This window comes from Rhipicephalus microplus, chromosome X (genome assembly GCF_043290135.1).
Source record: "Rhipicephalus microplus isolate Deutch F79 chromosome X, USDA_Rmic, whole genome shotgun sequence".
Taxonomy (NCBI): domain Eukaryota; kingdom Metazoa; phylum Arthropoda; class Arachnida; order Ixodida; family Ixodidae; genus Rhipicephalus; species Rhipicephalus microplus.
This window is the reverse complement of record NC_134710.1, coordinates 6,393,659-6,411,054: the sequence shown is the minus strand read 5'-3', so window position 1 is coordinate 6,411,054 and position 17,396 is coordinate 6,393,659. Positions and strand designations below refer to the sequence as shown.

At 45.0% G+C, this 17,396-nt stretch overlaps 1 protein-coding gene across 1 annotated transcript in view; it reads right to left on the bottom strand.

Moving 5' to 3' along the window:
• LOC142777396 (protein Skeletor, isoforms B/C-like) overlaps window positions 1-17,396 on the bottom strand; it is a 253,917-nt gene that overhangs the window by 174,419 nt on the left and 62,102 nt on the right. The window contains exons 2-3 of the mRNA XM_075881745.1: window positions 17,134-17,268; window positions 3,328-3,400 (exon numbers count right to left, since the gene is read on the bottom strand). Coding sequence (XP_075737860.1) covers window positions 3,328-3,400; window positions 17,134-17,268 — 208 coding nt within the window. The remainder of the gene's footprint in view (window positions 1-3,327; window positions 3,401-17,133; window positions 17,269-17,396) is intronic.

Here is a 17,396-nt window from a genome sequence, read left to right as displayed (position 1 = left end):
CTGTAGTTCTTGCTCACGTGCTTGTATAACACGAGCCATTATTCAACTTCAGTTTCGTGCATGTCGCAAAATGTGCCAGGGTCGAGATGGTGTGAAGGAATTATAAGTGTTAGAGTTAGTGAGGAACTGCGAGGACTGCGCGCCATCTTCGTGCATACTGGCTGGACGAAGGTGGCATCCGCTGTGTAGTTTCGATTGATTGATTGATTGATTGATTGATTGATTGATTGATGTGGGAGTTTTAACGTCCCAAAATTATCACATGATTATGAGAGATACCGTTGTGGAGGGCTCTGGAAATTTCGACCACCTGAGGTTCTTTAACATGCACCTAAATCTGAGCACACGGGCCTATAGCATTTTCACTTCCATCAAAAATGCAGCCGCCGGAGCCGCGATTCGAGCCCACGACCTGCGTCGCTGCTTAGTTTCATAGCCGGGCGTTTTGTAAGACCCTCAACCTTCCCCAAAAAGACGCTATGGGGAGTATTTATCCCGCTGTAGACAGCAATGATAGAGATAGCACTACAAAAAGCGCACAGGTTTACAGGTTAACTGATTGGTTGGTTAGTTGGTTGGTTGTCCCTTAAATTCCTGGCGCAACACACTTCGGGCGATTGGCCATGAAATAGACGGTACCTTCTCTTAGCAATAAAATTGTTTTACCCGCCGAATACGTTTGCATAAGGATAAAAGATTGGTGAAACATATTTTAAGAATAGAATGAATAAAGGAAAAGGAAGCTGAACAAGCTGATAGGGTTAAAGCTAAAGCGAATGGAGGCCTAAGCTTAACATTGTATTCGTGTTCTTTCCTTTAGAAAATCGCATATGGCTTCACAAGCGTTCCTGTGGCTATAGCCATTTTTAGTTGCTCCAAAAGAATAACCACCGGAGGGGATAAATTTAAGGCTATCATACGGAGAAATCTTCTAACAGTCTTTTCTTTTTATTTGTAAATAACCAGCATGCTAAAAAATGATGCAGAGATTCACTCTCGTTGAAGTGGAAGCATAATGATTACTGTGTAGGCAAAAATTCAGTGGGGATGGGGGAACTAGACATTGTGTTCTTGTACTTGGTATTTCCGCCCTCTTAGAGGAGCACCATCGATGGTTTTAAGGGTATTTAAGATGAGCAAACTGAGATGTTGTCAAGCGAGATCATTCAAAGTCATCCGATGAGACAAAATTTTCAAATCATGCCACGGCGATCAATTTTATAGAATTTATAGGACCATTATGGGTCTATTATGCGAGGCCACAGCAAGTGCATCTGCATATTCATTGAGGGTTGAAGTGTTATGACCTTGTAAGCATACCGAGCGAATGAGACGTAAATGTCTTGGGGCAAAGGAAAAAACACTTGTAAAGCATTACACATAATAGGTGTAATTAACAAAGAACTGACAGACAGGCAGTCTATAAGAATGACAGTGTCTGTTATGGACAGAGGCAATTCTCGTAATGCCAAAACAACTGCAAGCCATTACGCTTGAAAAACATGTGTAAAATCAGGTGAACGAGTTGGAAAAAAAATCAATCCGACAATGAAGATGCAATGCCCACTCTTTCTAGTGGCTGAGGTACTCGGCTGCTGACCCGCAGGTTGCGGGTTCGAATCCCGGCTGCGTCGGCTGCATTTCCCATGGAGGCGGAAATGTTGTAGGCCCGTGTTCTAAGATTTGGGTGCACGTTAAAGAACTCCAGGTGGTCGAAATTTCCGGAGCCCTCAACTACGGTGTCTCTCATAATCATATGGTGGTTTTGGGACATTAAACCCCACATATCAATCAATCAATCAATCAATCAGCAATGCCCACTCTTGCTTTTTCTTCACAAACTGACGCATCAGTTGCTATTACTATGTTTACTGCTAATCTTGCCAGTTGGTCTTTTAAAATGGTAGTTAGGTAGCTACCGGGAAGACCTTTGTGATTCTTAAGAAATATGTTGTCAAATTTCAATCTAATTGTTTGAATAGGTCTCCTTCACATCAGTACTCCACGAAGGTTTACTTGTAATTTTTCCAAGAGCTTTCCTACGACGATCACTTGTGGGCCCCTTAATCTAGACAAGTTTTGGCGAAAAAATGTCATCGGCTCATCAATGAAAACCCAATGCCACCTCTTCTATGGGGATGCATATGTTTTTAGCAAGGTACGAATTGCTAGTTTTTGGAACCTTGTAAAGAAAAGGCAGGTGCGCTTCTTTATTTATTATAATATTTGCGACAAATTTAGGGTGCTCAAATTCTTGGACTTGGGATGCCTAATGTTCTAGAAATACCAGTGATCGAAGTTTGTAAGCGGGTGCTTAAGGAAACAAGACGCAGCCTAAGTCTAATATTCGGCGAATATACTTACAATATATCAGGACGAGCACATGGCGACGTAAACCAGATCGTTTAGTGCCGAGTCTACGAAGCATCCCTACCACCCGTGCCTATTTAGCTGCCATATTTTCTATATTCGAGTCCAATTCAGTTTTTTGGTGTAAGTCGCTCCAAACACTAAACAAATTCTACCTGTGGGATAGCGTCCCGTCTGTAAAGTACTGAAATCTGCACAGGAACACTTAGCCGAAAACTACGATTGCACTTGATTGATATGTGGGGTTTAACGTCCCAAAACCACGACATGATTATGAGAGATGCCATAGTGGAGGGCTCCAGGAACTTTGACCACCTGGTACGATTGCGCTTTTCCTGATATTTATTGATAGAATAATGTCGAAACACGTATCCAGACCATCCAAATAAAAACTGTACTCTAATACAGTGTACGTATATCTGCAGCTGTAGCAAAAATTGCGATGTCGTCAGCGTATACAGGCACTACGCCCCAAAACAACATCACTGCAATCTCTGTTCATTCGGCGCCATTTCAGCGGCCGTGCTTGAGAGGAATTTTCGTACCCTTGACCATATAATTGTGCGGTATTTTGCATGCCAGTGCTAGGATATAACTTTGAGGCACGACGTACTGTAGAATTAATTTATACCAGATTGGGTTGGGCACCTAAATTCTACAAAGGAATCAAACCTATACCTACGTGCTGAGAGCATCCGAAAGTGTCCTCGCAAGAGAAGCGTCCCGTATGAGCATGTAAAAATATTCCAGGTTGTTTTGTCGCCTTGAATGACTCTGCGCATGATTTGAAAAACTACGAAGACCGCGCGTGCACTATCATCTCATGACACACAAAAAAGAAGTATAAGGCCTAACCATGGAAGCACTGCTTACTTGACCTTTCTGTAAAACGACGCTTGAAAGAGCTTTTGCAAAGTGTGACATGCCATCTTTATGAATTGTGCATCGCTTGCTCACCTGCCGTTCTCGTCAGCCACGATCTCGCCCGCACCGTCTGGCTCCGGACTGCTGCCTGCCCAAAAGAACGCGTCTGCGCAAACAGTCACCAAGTTGTCAGTCCCATTCAAGCCCATTCCCATTGTCAATGACACAAAACCAGAAGAAGATATAAATGTGAAAAATGTAAAGCGGACCACACCTGCAACCTTCGCATTACGCTGCTCTTGCCAACTGCAGATACGGTCGTCGTCATCGGGTCAGCTATTTATGTTCGTGCAAGTCTCAGTGCCACTCGTAGACATCATGGCGAGTGTGGAACGACGATAGTTATAGCGCGAAAACAAAACGACGACACAGAGACAAGAAGAACACGAAAGACATGAGCGCTCATGTCTTTCGTGTCCTTCTTGTCTCTGTGTCGTCGTTTTGTTTTCGCGCTATGACTATCGTCATGCCATACCAACTAGCCCAAGCTGCCACACTTCTGAGTGTGGAACACTCTTCTTTGTGGAGCGTTGAATATGTGCTAAGAAGCTTCTAGATTTTATAGACGATGGGCTTTCTTAGGATACTTGAACACAAAAATTTGGTTTTCCTCTCTGTCGGTCATGATACATGCCTCGCTCACACTGTTCACGCGTCCGGTTCGTTACATTGGTATACACCAAAGTTTATAGAGTAGGAAGGGGGGGGGGAACTAGATGACCAACATCAATGACAGGTGATAAAACAAAATCTTGATTGATTGATTGATTGATTGATTGATTGATTGATTGATTGATTGATTGATTGATTGATTGATTTGTGAGGTTTAACGTCCCAAAACCACGATATGATTATGAGAGACGCCATAGTGGAGGGCTCCGGAAATTTTGACCACCTGGGGTTCTTTAACGTGCACCCAAATCTGAGCACACAGGCCTACAACATTTCCGCCTTCATCGGAAATGCAGCCGCCGCAGCCGGGATTCAAACCCGCGCCCTGCGGGTCAGCAGCCGAGTACCTTAGCCACTAGACCACCGCGGCGGGGCAAAAAACAAAATCTTGGCTTGAATTTTATGTACTGCATGATTTCTATAAAAAGCTCATGTTTGCGGCTTTTCCGCTACCTTAATATAGTATTCCGCAACGTTACTATGTGATGCAATTGAATGACAGATTGTAACATGAAAATAATGGCATGCATAACATATACCACACAATTCACATAACAGTGCCTGGCTGCACGTCCGGCCATTTTATTCACTGGTTCGATACCAAAACTGGTTTGGTATGACACGGGTGTGTGCCGAACATAATAAACAGGTTATGCGCTATCTATACCAGAATGTACGAAAACGTATTTCAGTCGCTCGACATATACCCGATTCCACATGCGTGCATGCATCACAAACATCTGATATATTTTAAAGTACATTTCGTAATGTGAATAGCTTCATCTGGCTCGAAGACAAGCAAGGCAATCAATGCAACTCTTTACTGGCTGCTTCGCATTACAACGATTCCCACCATTGGTGGTATCTACAAGATTTCTCTAAAGAGGCGTTTGCTAACACCATCTTGCCAGTAGTTCGAAGGAAGAAACCAGCCGACGCCACTCATCCACGTTTTCGAAAAGGAAGAAAATTGGGCGCGCAAGTACGTTTAGCGTCCCCTCGCGCGTTTTTCGCATCTCGCGACCGATATCGGCCGACGAAAAGCAAGGAGCCCAGACGCAGACGGCGTATTTCACCTACAATCGGCTAACTGTAGGCGTCTTTTCACCGGCCCCACGAAAGATGCCCCAGCTACGGCTGACAGACTGATGAACAGAACTTTATTTTGAGGGAAGGAGTAAAATAGGGTACTCCGGAGCATGTTGGTTGGGACCCCAAGTACAGGGCCCCACTGGCTTGCTCCGGTCGCCTAGCATGACTCAGAAGTGCTAATTGCACCTCTCGGTCCAAGCTGGCAAGTTGTGCCTCCCACTGCTCCGAACTCATTACAATTGTGTTGCCTCAAAACTATTTCAAAGTATCTCGCTTTCGATCACACAGGGTATTTGATATAATTTTGGAGAACTGCTGCACCACATACAAGCGCCACGATAACGTAGGATACATATTTTGCTGAGCCGCAATAAATTCAAAAATACTCCCGTCTACAGCTTGCGGAGATCCGTGGCGTGTTCTTCTTCAACTGATTTATGAGGGGTACTATATTTTTGTCAAGTGCTTCATTGGTAAGCGAGATTGTCGTGTGGGGCCATTAAATGGGTCTCGATTGCGGGAGGCTATCGCTCCGCTCGGTTAGTCGAATCTCGAGCTAAAGCACTCGGTATTTCACCCCCTTCCAGGCCAGCGTGTGCGGGGCACCAAATTAGCCGGTGTCTCTTAGTTAAGTTAGGTCGCATCAGTTTAATAATTTTTTGCGCCTGTTCATATAAAGTCCGCGCGCTTCTTGCGAGTCGTTTTGCTCAAGTGCAAGCACACACACACACACACACACACACACACACACACACACACACACACGCACGCGCACGCACGCACGCACACACACACGCACGCACGCGCACACACAAACGCGCGCGCACGCACGCACGCACACACACACACAACACACACACACACGCACGCACGCACAGACTCTCTCTCTCACTCACTCACGTCAATGAAATAACAATTGAACATAAGATCAATCAAATGCTTTGAAGCGTTTGAGTGCACTGGCATGGCCGCTAACCTTCTTTTTGATGTAGAGACTGTGGCACTGGCTTGATGAAGCGTCGTACGAGCACAACGTTTTTTCTTGGCATTTTCATGTCTCGAGAAATTGATTACTGCGGCATAGCTCGGCTGTGCCAAGATATACGTAGCGCGAGTTACAGAAGGACTAGCGAACTCGCTCGCTGGATTCGGTGCCGACCGGTTGTGCCCTCGCGATCTCCGACGACAGCACAGCTCGGGCCGACTGGGTTGGTCCTACGCCACCTCCTGCCGCCGGTCCCATACGACGACGTCAGCACAGCTCTGGCCGACTGGATTAGCCCTACGCCATCTCCTGTCGCCGACGAGAGCTCCCAGAAGTGGTTCCCCGTCCTCGGACTCCTGTGACCATGTTTCCATCTTTCCTATCTCTCATATGTCGTCGCTCGCTGTCCTAGCGCATCTCCATTTCTCTCTATACCTTTAATCCTATCCTTTTAATCCTTCCTCACTCCCATCCCTTGTGAGCTACTGTTGCGGTGTCGCACGCTGATGGAGACAGTTACGGGGCTCACTTTCCTCTTCTTTTCCCTCTTATAACCACTATGAATGAGCGATTCCACGCGAGTCAAACGCCAGCCACTAATGTTACACTACACACCAGCAACTTCCAGGTCCTCGGTGCGCCAGCTGCTCGTCGTGTGATGTCAGTGCTTGTCGCGCTTGCGCAGAACTGCTCACCGTAACCCACGTGAAACTGGTCAACTTCGGCCAATGTAGCTTACGCTACGAGAACACTCCGGTAGATTTCAACACAAAATAACCTTGGTGTTCTATAGGGTCACTCCGAAGTTTTACCCTCTTCAACTCCAATGAAATCGTTACCTGAATAAAGTTGATCTTGTTGATGATTACTCTAACACATGACTACCACTTATACAGGGTGTCCCACATAACTTGAGCCAAGAATTTGAAAATGCAAGACACTTCAGTGGCGAATTGAACCAAACGCGTACTACTCGCACTAGCATGTACGTACTCCTGATATATTTTATTTCTCCCCATACTAAATAATTATTCTTCTTAATTACCAATTTGTTTAATTATTGGCTGGAAATCCAAAATATGAACAACGAGATGTAGAGCACTTTCAGAAACCACCGACTAAATTGTTTCCTGTACGATACGTCTCACGTTGTTATTTTTTCCACGTCGTAAAGAAAGCCCGCGGAATTGAGAAAAAAAAAAGGCGTGGGACGCACCACGAGCACACTGCTATAGTGCTGTTATATGCTTTCTTTTGAACGCGGACAAAATATTAGCGCTAGACGTATCGTACAGGAAACAATTCAGTCGGTGGTTTCTAAAAGTGCTTTACATCTCAGTGTTCATAATTTGGGTTTCCAGCCCATAATGAAAGAATGCGTAATTAGAAATTATTAATAATTAGTATGGGAAAAAATAAACAAATAGCCTGAGTACCTACAGGCTAGTGCAAGTTGTATGCGCTTGGTTCAATCCAATCTATAGTGCTTTCACTTTCTAATTCCTTGCTCAAGTTATGTGGGACACCCTGTACATAGGAGATAAAACCTGCTAAAGCAAATGGTTCTCCTAAAACCTAAAGCTTTTTTTATCAGAATTAGGTGGAACACCTATTATAACTGATCACGTGGGATAATATTGTCACGGGGCCGTGACGTGGTCCCATGGATGAAGGGAGCAGACTGCAGGTCGAATAATAAACTGTTTATTCGGGCCGAACCTGTGGTCACGTAAAAGGAGAGTTAGATTACAGCAAGCCACTGGCACTGATAGCGGCGTTCAGAGCGTCGGCCGTCGATCGACTGACAATCGGCGAAGCGTGTCGGCATTAGACACTTGCAATAGAATAATCTTGCGTTGTCGCTAGCGGCGACGTAGGTTCCAGAATAATCTGAAAGGTTTACGAAGTGGGTGTAATCTTAAGAAAACTATCTACTACTGCCTCGAAGCTTCTCGAACATCGTAGATGCGGTTCGCAATGAACGTAGTGTAACGCGATGATAACAAAACTTGAGGAAAGGAATGTGGCAATATATAAGTCAGTTTGTGCGATTTCCCGTCTTGCTTTCTCCATGTATGGGCTATTGCCAAAATTATGATAAACTAAGCTCCCACGAACTGTATGCTTTAGAAAATTAATTTTCACCGACAGCCGTTTTATAGATGCCACGGAAGCGCACGAACGCAGAGATTAGCGAGTAGCAGCACAATCGGACTCACCATTTCACTTATAGGGGGGGGGGGGGGCGGGAAGGGGTTGTACATATTCACAAGTAATAGTAGATTATGATGACTCTCAGTGAGCATTCATAGAAATGTGTACATTAGAGCGACATGTCTGAGCTCATGTGCGTCGGTTCTACGAATGTCTTTTGCTATAATCTGTTTCATACATCATGGCAACGCTGTGGAGGCTAGCGAGACTGCTTTCAATGAATTTGTTCGCACTAAGAAACAGTACGATAATTATTGCATCTGATCAGAAACGATTTTTTTTCTCTCTGGGCTTAAAAATAGATGAAGATTCTCTCTTCCGAGTGCGGTCAGTCTCGGCGCAAGATCCACGTGTGCCCACACATGCTCACACGTGCTCGATAAACTCGGCATCACATAATATACGCAGCACAACATGAAGGTGAAATTTCCAGAATGCTACGCGAGCAAGCATACGTGCCCCCATTGCTTCGCAACATGCGCCCCCAACACCATACGGGACGGCGTATAGCCAAGGCACAATGCATTACCCAAAACTACTCCAACGACACGAAAGCAGTTTTAACTAATGCCTCACGTAATACCGACAGAAAAAAAAAGACAGCATATCCACAGGGTGAATGATGGAGAGTGGGGCGAAGCTGGGTCCGCATGCCACTGCCGTGCTGCTTCGGTCTCCCTTTGTCGTACTGCAGAGTCCTCGCGGCACCGCCAAACAGCTTCGCGGCGCGCATCATCCCCGCGCGCCCGCACGTCGGCGTCCCTTCGTCTGCGAGCCGCCGCCGCCCTGCGCGCACACCGCTCAGCAGCCTTCACCATCCTCCGTTGCCGAGCCTCTCAATGCGCGCGCGCACCAACACGGTGCTTTGGATGGATGGATGGATGGATATGGCTGTACCCTTTAGATCGGGCGGTGGCTAGCGCCACCAAGCCGTAATACTTAATGAACCAAAAACTAGATTTCTTTTTTTTTCTTTAAAAAGTTAGTTTGAGAATTCGTACTTTGCAGTGAAGGGTTTAATTTTCACTCGTGCCTTGACTTTAACCACTAATCAGATAATCACCTTCTAGTTAAGTCTATCCGCTTAAAGTCTATTTTGCCCTCCCGGTCCCTAAACCCTAGTGCTTTGAAAAACTCTGCGCCATCATCCTGAACTATAGGGTGAAGCCCTTTACAGAACATTATCAAGTGTTCGGTAGTTTCTTCTTCCTCTCCACACGCACTGCATACAGTATCTACCTCTTCGTATTTGGCCCGATATGTCTTGGTTTGCAGCACTCCCGTCCTGGCCTCAAACAGTAGAGAACTACCCCGAGTATTATCATAGATCCTTTCCTTGGCAATTTCCTGCTTAAAAGTTCGATAGATCTCTAGTGCGGACTTCATAATCATGCCCATTCTCCACATGTCAGTCTCCGTTTCCTTCACTTTCTTCCTAACCGAGAGTTCTTTTTGGTTCGGCACACCTGCTGTTTTCTAAGTATTTACCAGTCAATTTCCTGGTTCGCTTCCTCCGTTTTGTATCGACATTCTTCATGCACAAGTAGCTGAATACCTTCCTAACACAACGCTCCTCCCCCATTTCTCTCAATCGCTTCTCAAATTTTATCTTGCTGCTAGCTTCCCTGCCCTCAAATGATGCCCATCCCATATCACCTTGTACTCCCTGATTTGGTATATTCGCGTGAGCTCCTAAAGCAAGCCTACCTATTCCACGTTGCTTAATTTCTAATTTTGCTTGAACTTCTGATCTCATGCACGAGACCGCATTGCCGAACGTCAGCCCAGGTACCATGACTCCTTTCCATATTCCTCTCACAACATCATACCTATTGTAATTCCACAGTGCCCTATTTTTCATCACTGCTGCATTCCTGTTACCTTTAGTCGTCACGTATATTTCGTGTTCCCTCAGGTACTCGGTCCCATTGCTTATCCATACGCCCAGATATTTGTATTTATCTGTTATCTCTAGCGTGACCTCCTGTATTCTAAGCTCACTACCTTGGTTGTCATTGAAAATCATGACTTCTGATTTTTCTTTACTGAATCTAAAATCTAACCTATCTCCCTCATTACCGCAGATGTCCATCAATATCTGCAAGCCTTCCTTGTTGTCGGCCATTAGCACTATAATGTCTGCGTACATCAATGCTGGTAGTGCCTGTTCAATGAGTTTTCCTTGTTCGACGAAAGAGAGGTTGAAGCTCAGACCACTTCCTTCTAATTTGGCCTCTAATCCTTGTAGGTACATCATGAATAGTAAGGGTGACAGGGGACACCCCTGTCTAAGCCCCCGTTTTACAACTGCAGGCTTGGATACCTGTTTTTCCCACTTTATAGCTACCTTGTTACCTTTATAGATATCCTTCAAAAGAATAATAACTACATGTTCCACGCTTAGTGTGTTCAGTATTCCCCACAATTCCTCTTGAACTACGCTATCGTACGCTTCCTTGATATCCAAAAATGCTAGCCACAGGGGCCTGTGTTCCTTTTCTGCTATTTCGATGCACTGCGTCAGTGAGAACAGATTGTCTTCCAACCTCCTGTGTTTCCGAAACCCATTCTGCTGTTCCCCCAGCACCCCCTCATCCTCTATCCATGCCTGCAGTCTTTCTTTTATAATCTGCACCGCCAGCCTGTAGACCACTGATGTCACTGTTATAGGACGGTAGTTGTTTCTGTCAGCTTTGTCCCCCTTTCCTTTATAGATCATGCTCATCCTGCTGAGTTTCCATCCATCGGGAACTTCACCATCGAATATCATTTTGCTCACTGCCTCTCTCAAAGCCTGCTTAGACTTCGGACCTAATATCTTTATCAGCATAATTGGAATGCCATCTGGACCTGTTGATGTACTACTAGGAACCCTTTTCTCAGCCCTTTCCCACTCTCGTTGTGAAAATGGAGCCATTGCACCACTTGATTCGTCCTTGTCTATTGTGGTGCATAAAGTACTTCTTTGTTGAAATTTTTCTGTCACCCTTGTTCTTATATATTCAATAGCTTCGTCCCCTTTTAGCCTAGCACCTTGGGCTGTAGTTATAAAACTCTGCTCTAGGCTCGTCTCATTTCTTAAGGAGTTTAGATGGTTCTAAAATTTCGCAGCTGCCTTTCTATCTTTTTTATGTACTTCTTCCAGCCATTGAGCTCCCTTTCTTCTAGTTTTTTCATTGATCAGAAGGGATGCATCCCTTCTACAGCTTAGAAAGGTTTCCCATTTTCTTTCAACATTATCTGTCGGTTCACCCCGCTGCTTAGCATGTCTGTGTTTCCTAGAGGCTTCCTGACGTTTTGCTATGGCTCTCTTAACTTCCTCATCCCACCAACTTTTGGGTTTGTGTCTTCTTTTCCGGGGTGACTTGTCACGCGTCTTAGCAAGCTTTAGCTCAAAGAGTCTAATTAGGTTCGTGTATGTCCACACTGTCTTATTATCCTCCATGATTACTTTCTCAATTTGTTTAGTGGCTATTTCAATTTGCCTTTCTGGATAAAAATTTTCCTGTAGTTGCTCATCTTGTCTCCTTCCCACTTTCACTGCTCTTGTGAAACTTAGCTTGATACGTTTGTGATCACTACCCAGACTTCTGTAGCCACCTTCATCTATGTGCATTGCCCTGAGCTTATCATACATCCTATGGGACATCAGTGCATAATCTATCGTCGACTGAAGCCTTCCTACCTCCCATGTTATTTGCCCTTCACACTTCTCGGTACTGTTGCAAATGATCAAATCAAGCCTTTTACACATATCCATGATCATTTTGCCTCTGGGGTCGGTATACCCATCTATATGCATCTACTAACGTGCAATACGTGTTGCTAATTAGCGAATTAAAAAAAAGCCAGTTTCTGTGGAACTGGCCTGCAGAAAAATTACCTAAATTCACTGTTGTATTGTAGGTTCCCTAACAAAATCTTTGCATAGAATCCTAGAGAGAACTTGCTGCTTCATTAAACTGGAGTTTATAGTGTTAGCTTGCATAATTTTGTCGCTTCATCGGTGATGCGGGACCAAGTAGAGCCATGAACTGCCGCATAGACACAATTATGATTCATCAAGGTTTCAATGGAGCCCGAAGAAACTACGTATGGAAAGTAAGTGTATTGTATTCCGGAGAACCACTAAGCATCATGGTCCTACTTTGAAAAGAAAGCAAGATATTCACACACAAACTTTTATCATTTGCTCACTTTCAATGGAGTGTAAATATATGACTAGTTTGTTTATATTCAATATTCCTTCATAGAATGATTGAATGGCGCTTCGTCTAAAAGCACAGTAAGTTTGGCACTGTTATGATAAGCAGTTTCACTATACTCACAGTAGATTGATATGATATGTGGGGTTTAACATCTCAAAACCACCATATGATTACGTGAGAGGCCGTAGAGAGGGCTCCGAAAATTTCGACCACCTGAGGTTCTTTAACGCGCACCGAAATCTGAGTACACGGGCCTACAATATTTCCACCTCCAGCGGAAATGCAGCCGCCACAGCCGGTATTTGATCCCGCGACCTGCGGGTCAGCAGCCGAGTACCTTAGCCACTAGACCACCACGGCGGGGCTGTACTCGCATCAGTAGAACGAAGGATTGTGCAACAAAAGTCTCTTTTGTTGCTCGCACTATTCTCATTGCTAATAAATTAGCCTTCAAACCAGGCCTCACGATTAGGTGTCATTAGAAAAAACGAGTCATCAGCCTTCTGAATTTCTACAATTAAAATTTATTCGTCCAGCGCAGCGAGAACAGTGCGTCCGCAAACATTGCGTGAAATGTGGAGTGGCTGACACAGGAGTTGGACAGCCACCTTAAAGCGCTTGTAGACTATCTGTTGATAAAAACAGAACCAGCTCGCGCATAACACATTGAAGCGTGATTCTTTTTCCCGTTATTGTGAGAGCATGATAAAAAGAATCTTATCAGCGAAGTGCGTAGGGCCGCAGGCACCACGCTGTTCGTATTTCTTATGGTGATATCGGTACATGCTAAAATACATGACATGAGTGCAGGAGTAATGTATACGTCCTAAAGCACGATGTTATTATGAGAGACGCGATAGTAGAGGGCTCTGGAAAGAAGAACCACTCGGTGCTTTTTCTTAAAATAGGCAAATAGGAGTGGTCACCGGTGTTTGGTCACGTCTTTAGTGTGCACTCACATGACACCATACTCGGGTTTTCATCATTTCGCCTCCACTGAAATTAGCCGGAATCAAGCGCGCGTCCTCCGGGACAGCAGCCGGACACCGTAAATAAGTTACTACATGCACCATGACACTAATTTTGTCACATCTGCGCGCATGCTGATTCTTCTGGAGCAGCATTTCGCTTTTACTGGGAAGAAGTGAAAAGAAAAGTGTAGCATAAACCTTTGTTAGTTTTTATTAATTTCAAGACACATACAAAGGATCTGCGTAGGTAAGCTGTACAAAATGTGTACTTGTACGCGTTCATTTACACGAAGCACAAGAAATTTCTCCTGCACTTCACATAAAAGGCCCAAAAATGTAGTCGTGTCATGCAATACGAATTTTGGTATATAACAAGCTTGTGAGCCAACCGCGAGTGCATTATGACCATGACATGCATGTCATGTCGTATATGGCAGGTATGTCATGATTTTCATATTACCACCAGTCATTTATGTTCGCCATGCAGGAGCATCAACGAGTAATACTTTCATCGTTCATGAAGCAAGTGAAACGACCGCATGAAAGCACGCATATACAAAAAGAACAGCATCTGCGTAAAACAGCAAAAATGAAATGCGAGCCCAATCGAAAGTTATACCAGTGAATATGTAGCAGTCAGCTTTCATGACGCACTCAACGCTACATGTGAGCCCTAGGGCGTCCATCTTACGGCAGACTTAATTAAATACAGCAATGTTATTTCTCATATATCTTCATTTCTCGAAACAACAATTGCCAATTCTCAATAATGTGCTTATACCTCACAAAGGCGCCGTACCAGCTGTGGAAGTGAACTTTTCCCGTCATATTCGGCGGAGCGCCACAGCTCGTCGTTTGGCGTCATTTTTTCCTCTTGGAATAGCAAAAATGCCTTTGCCCGTTTTCTGCCGGTTGCTGCATTCAGAAGCGCTGCACCCGGGAATTTTTCGATGGCTCAACAAGCGTGCGACTAAGTGTGCAAATGACTCTTGACGTCTGAAAGTTCCTCAATACTTTTCTGAGGCTATAAAACAACCGCACGCTAATCGCCAAACTCCGATGGCAGGGAGAGGCTGGAAAACCGAGCGAGTTGGAAAATCTCTCCGGCGAAGCTTACTGACTGCACATGGCGGTGAAGAGAAAAGGATGGCGGTACTTTCCCCGTTCCAGTGGTTTTATCGCGGCGCAGAGTACCTCGATGTACTCGTTTGCCTCCGCTGCCCGCGTCGAGGCACTCTAACGCAGCACCTCCAGAGCCCCATTCACCGATTTTCTCGCGCAAAACATCAAATAAACATTTTATTAACTCTCCCCAGACAAAAGCCTATCGTTTTTCGATGACATTTGCAGTGAAACATGCAGATACCGGATCAACTTTTTATCACACTAGATTTATTCGGCGTACCTACTGCTGAATACACAGAAGTTTATATGGAAAAGTTGTATACATAGGGTTCGTAAACGGAGAATTGTGGGCGCGGTGGCCATAAGCCGTCGTCTGGATGCAGCGGCGTGCGGCTGTTACGAGCGTTAAGCTCATTTGTGTCAAAAAGAACTTCCCCCGAGAGGTGGCTGGCCACGTAAGCCGCCAACTTCCGCACCTGCGCTGGCACGACGAGGAGTTCTAAGAGTAAGGCTCTCGTTGTTTTGCGTGCTTATAAGATAGTGGTCAATCCATTTTCTCTTTGTTTCGATGGTGTTTAGCTTCTTGCGAATGCCCCCACGAACATTCGACACTTTGCTCAAGCTGCACACCGCTATCTCGAAGCCGAGTACTTCGTGGCGGCCATGATGGTGAAGAAGAACGCACTCGTTTGCATTTGAAGGCAGTGGGCCAGCACAATGGGAAAAAAAAGCAACGAGTCCGGACGTAAAGAAATGCTAGCGTCTCTTCTGGTCTTCGTTGATTGGTTCCCGCGGTTTTGCGACTACAGTTGCGCGACTGAAAAAGCAATCAGCAAGTGACTAGCGAAAGCAGTCGCTTCACGGCTAATGAGATCATTTGCGACCAGTCGCAAAGCGACTAACTTGGTCGTGCGACTGGTGCTCGTCGGCGATGTGAACCAGCCTCGGTCACGCAACAGCTTGTGAGTTTCGGTGAAAACGACAAGTAGATAGTCTAGCATACCTAGATATGATAAGCAGGCCGTAAAGAATACTTATATGCTGAACACAACGGATGAACAAATCAGTCCACCTCGGTGGATCAGTGGCCTCGGTGGCTGCTGACCCGATGGTCGTGTGTTCGATCGCGGCGGTCGCATTTCGATGGAGGCGTAATTGCAGAGGCCCGTGAACTGTGCAATATCAGTGCACGTTAAAGAACACCAGATTGTCTAATTTCTGGATCCCTTCTCTACGGCGCCTCTGATAATCTTATATTGTTTTTGGAAAATAAGACTCCTCATATTTTTATATTATCACCTACTTCAAATCGTTCAGTCTCAGTGGCAAGATGATAGGAAAACTAAAAGTTGACGCGCAGCTGGCAATTGAACAAAAATATTGCCTTAATGCATATGCTAGCTGCTACATTTGCACCACGTCTCGCCAGTGTTGCCCGCTCTCAGGACACTCACAAACTAATAGAAATGTTCACTAATAAATGAATCGCTCTATGAAGAGCACAGAAGTTTCGTCAGCATATTTTTAAATACACAAGGAATGAGCCACATAACACAGATTATGATAGGAAGTAGGGTTTTATGGCCCTTTTCACCCTTTCCCTTCCGAGCGTTGTACAAAAATATTGCTTAATCGAATTCATAGAAGTTCTTGGACTTTCACCAGAACGATTCTGTTGTAGTTACCAGGCGCCCAAAGCTCACTGCACTCGCTGCACAGTCTCCGTTTGCGAAAAAAGGCACGCTTCTCAGACACAGCGAAGTAGCAACTGAGACACTTATTCGCGGTGATTTGTACCTATGAGTAGGTTTCATGCGTCATTTATGCGTGAGAAACGTGGGACACGTTCTTATCTGCTTGTGAATTTTCACTTGATATTCCGATTTGTTGCTATTACATTCATTGCTTCGTCTTTGCGGCAAAGCTCTGACTTTTGCTTTTCTGAAAGAAGACGTTTCAGCACGCGCACCCCACTTAGCCACTTTCTGTTTCCCTAATTCAAGTACTTCCCCTACCACACAGCATGCTTTTAGTGAGTATTAACAGTTGTACATTGCTTTCATTGAAGCCGAAGATAGGGCATCGAAATGAGTGCACGTAACTTAGCTGCGACGCCCCGAAATTCGTGTTTTGTGGGGGACCATTAGATCCCGTTTTTCGCCGGCACAGTGTTAATTAAAGTCTAGATGAACGCTAAGAACTGTTTTGTTTTTCTGCGAGAAGAAGCGCTCAAGTGGCCGCCCCTACAGGAAAATAAAAAAAGTCGAAGGTTTTCTTAGGTACAATGCGAAATTAACAGATAATTACAACGTCCCGACCGCGAAGTATAGAAGCATTCCACAGGTGTAATTCAGACACCTGGATGCAGGCAGGGTAGCAGGCAAGTATACAACCTATGCACCTCACTCCGTATTCACTCCTGGCGAAGAACGCTAACAGCGCGTATACTACTCGTATATCACGCTGTCACAAAGATCGTAAGCGACAAATAAACGAAATGTCATGCGTGACATTATAAAGACATTCATAGCCAGGCACACTTCAGCAAAAAAAAGGCTTGTCTGAGTCTCACCTGGTCCGCTGCCATCGTACGTAAAGTTGACCAGGTAGAAACTATCCTCGGTGGCCGCGTACACGACGCCGGACACCCCGTGCTGTAGCTTCTCCATGCGCCCGATGAGCTTGCCATAGTACTTGGCCCAGACACCTGCACGGTTTCACAAGTACACGCTTCAGATGAAATATAAACACCTTACAGCCGAATAACAAGAACAAGGTAAAGTTATACGTGTAATTCCTAGGTAGCCAAAGAATACAGCATCTGCAGACGGTAAC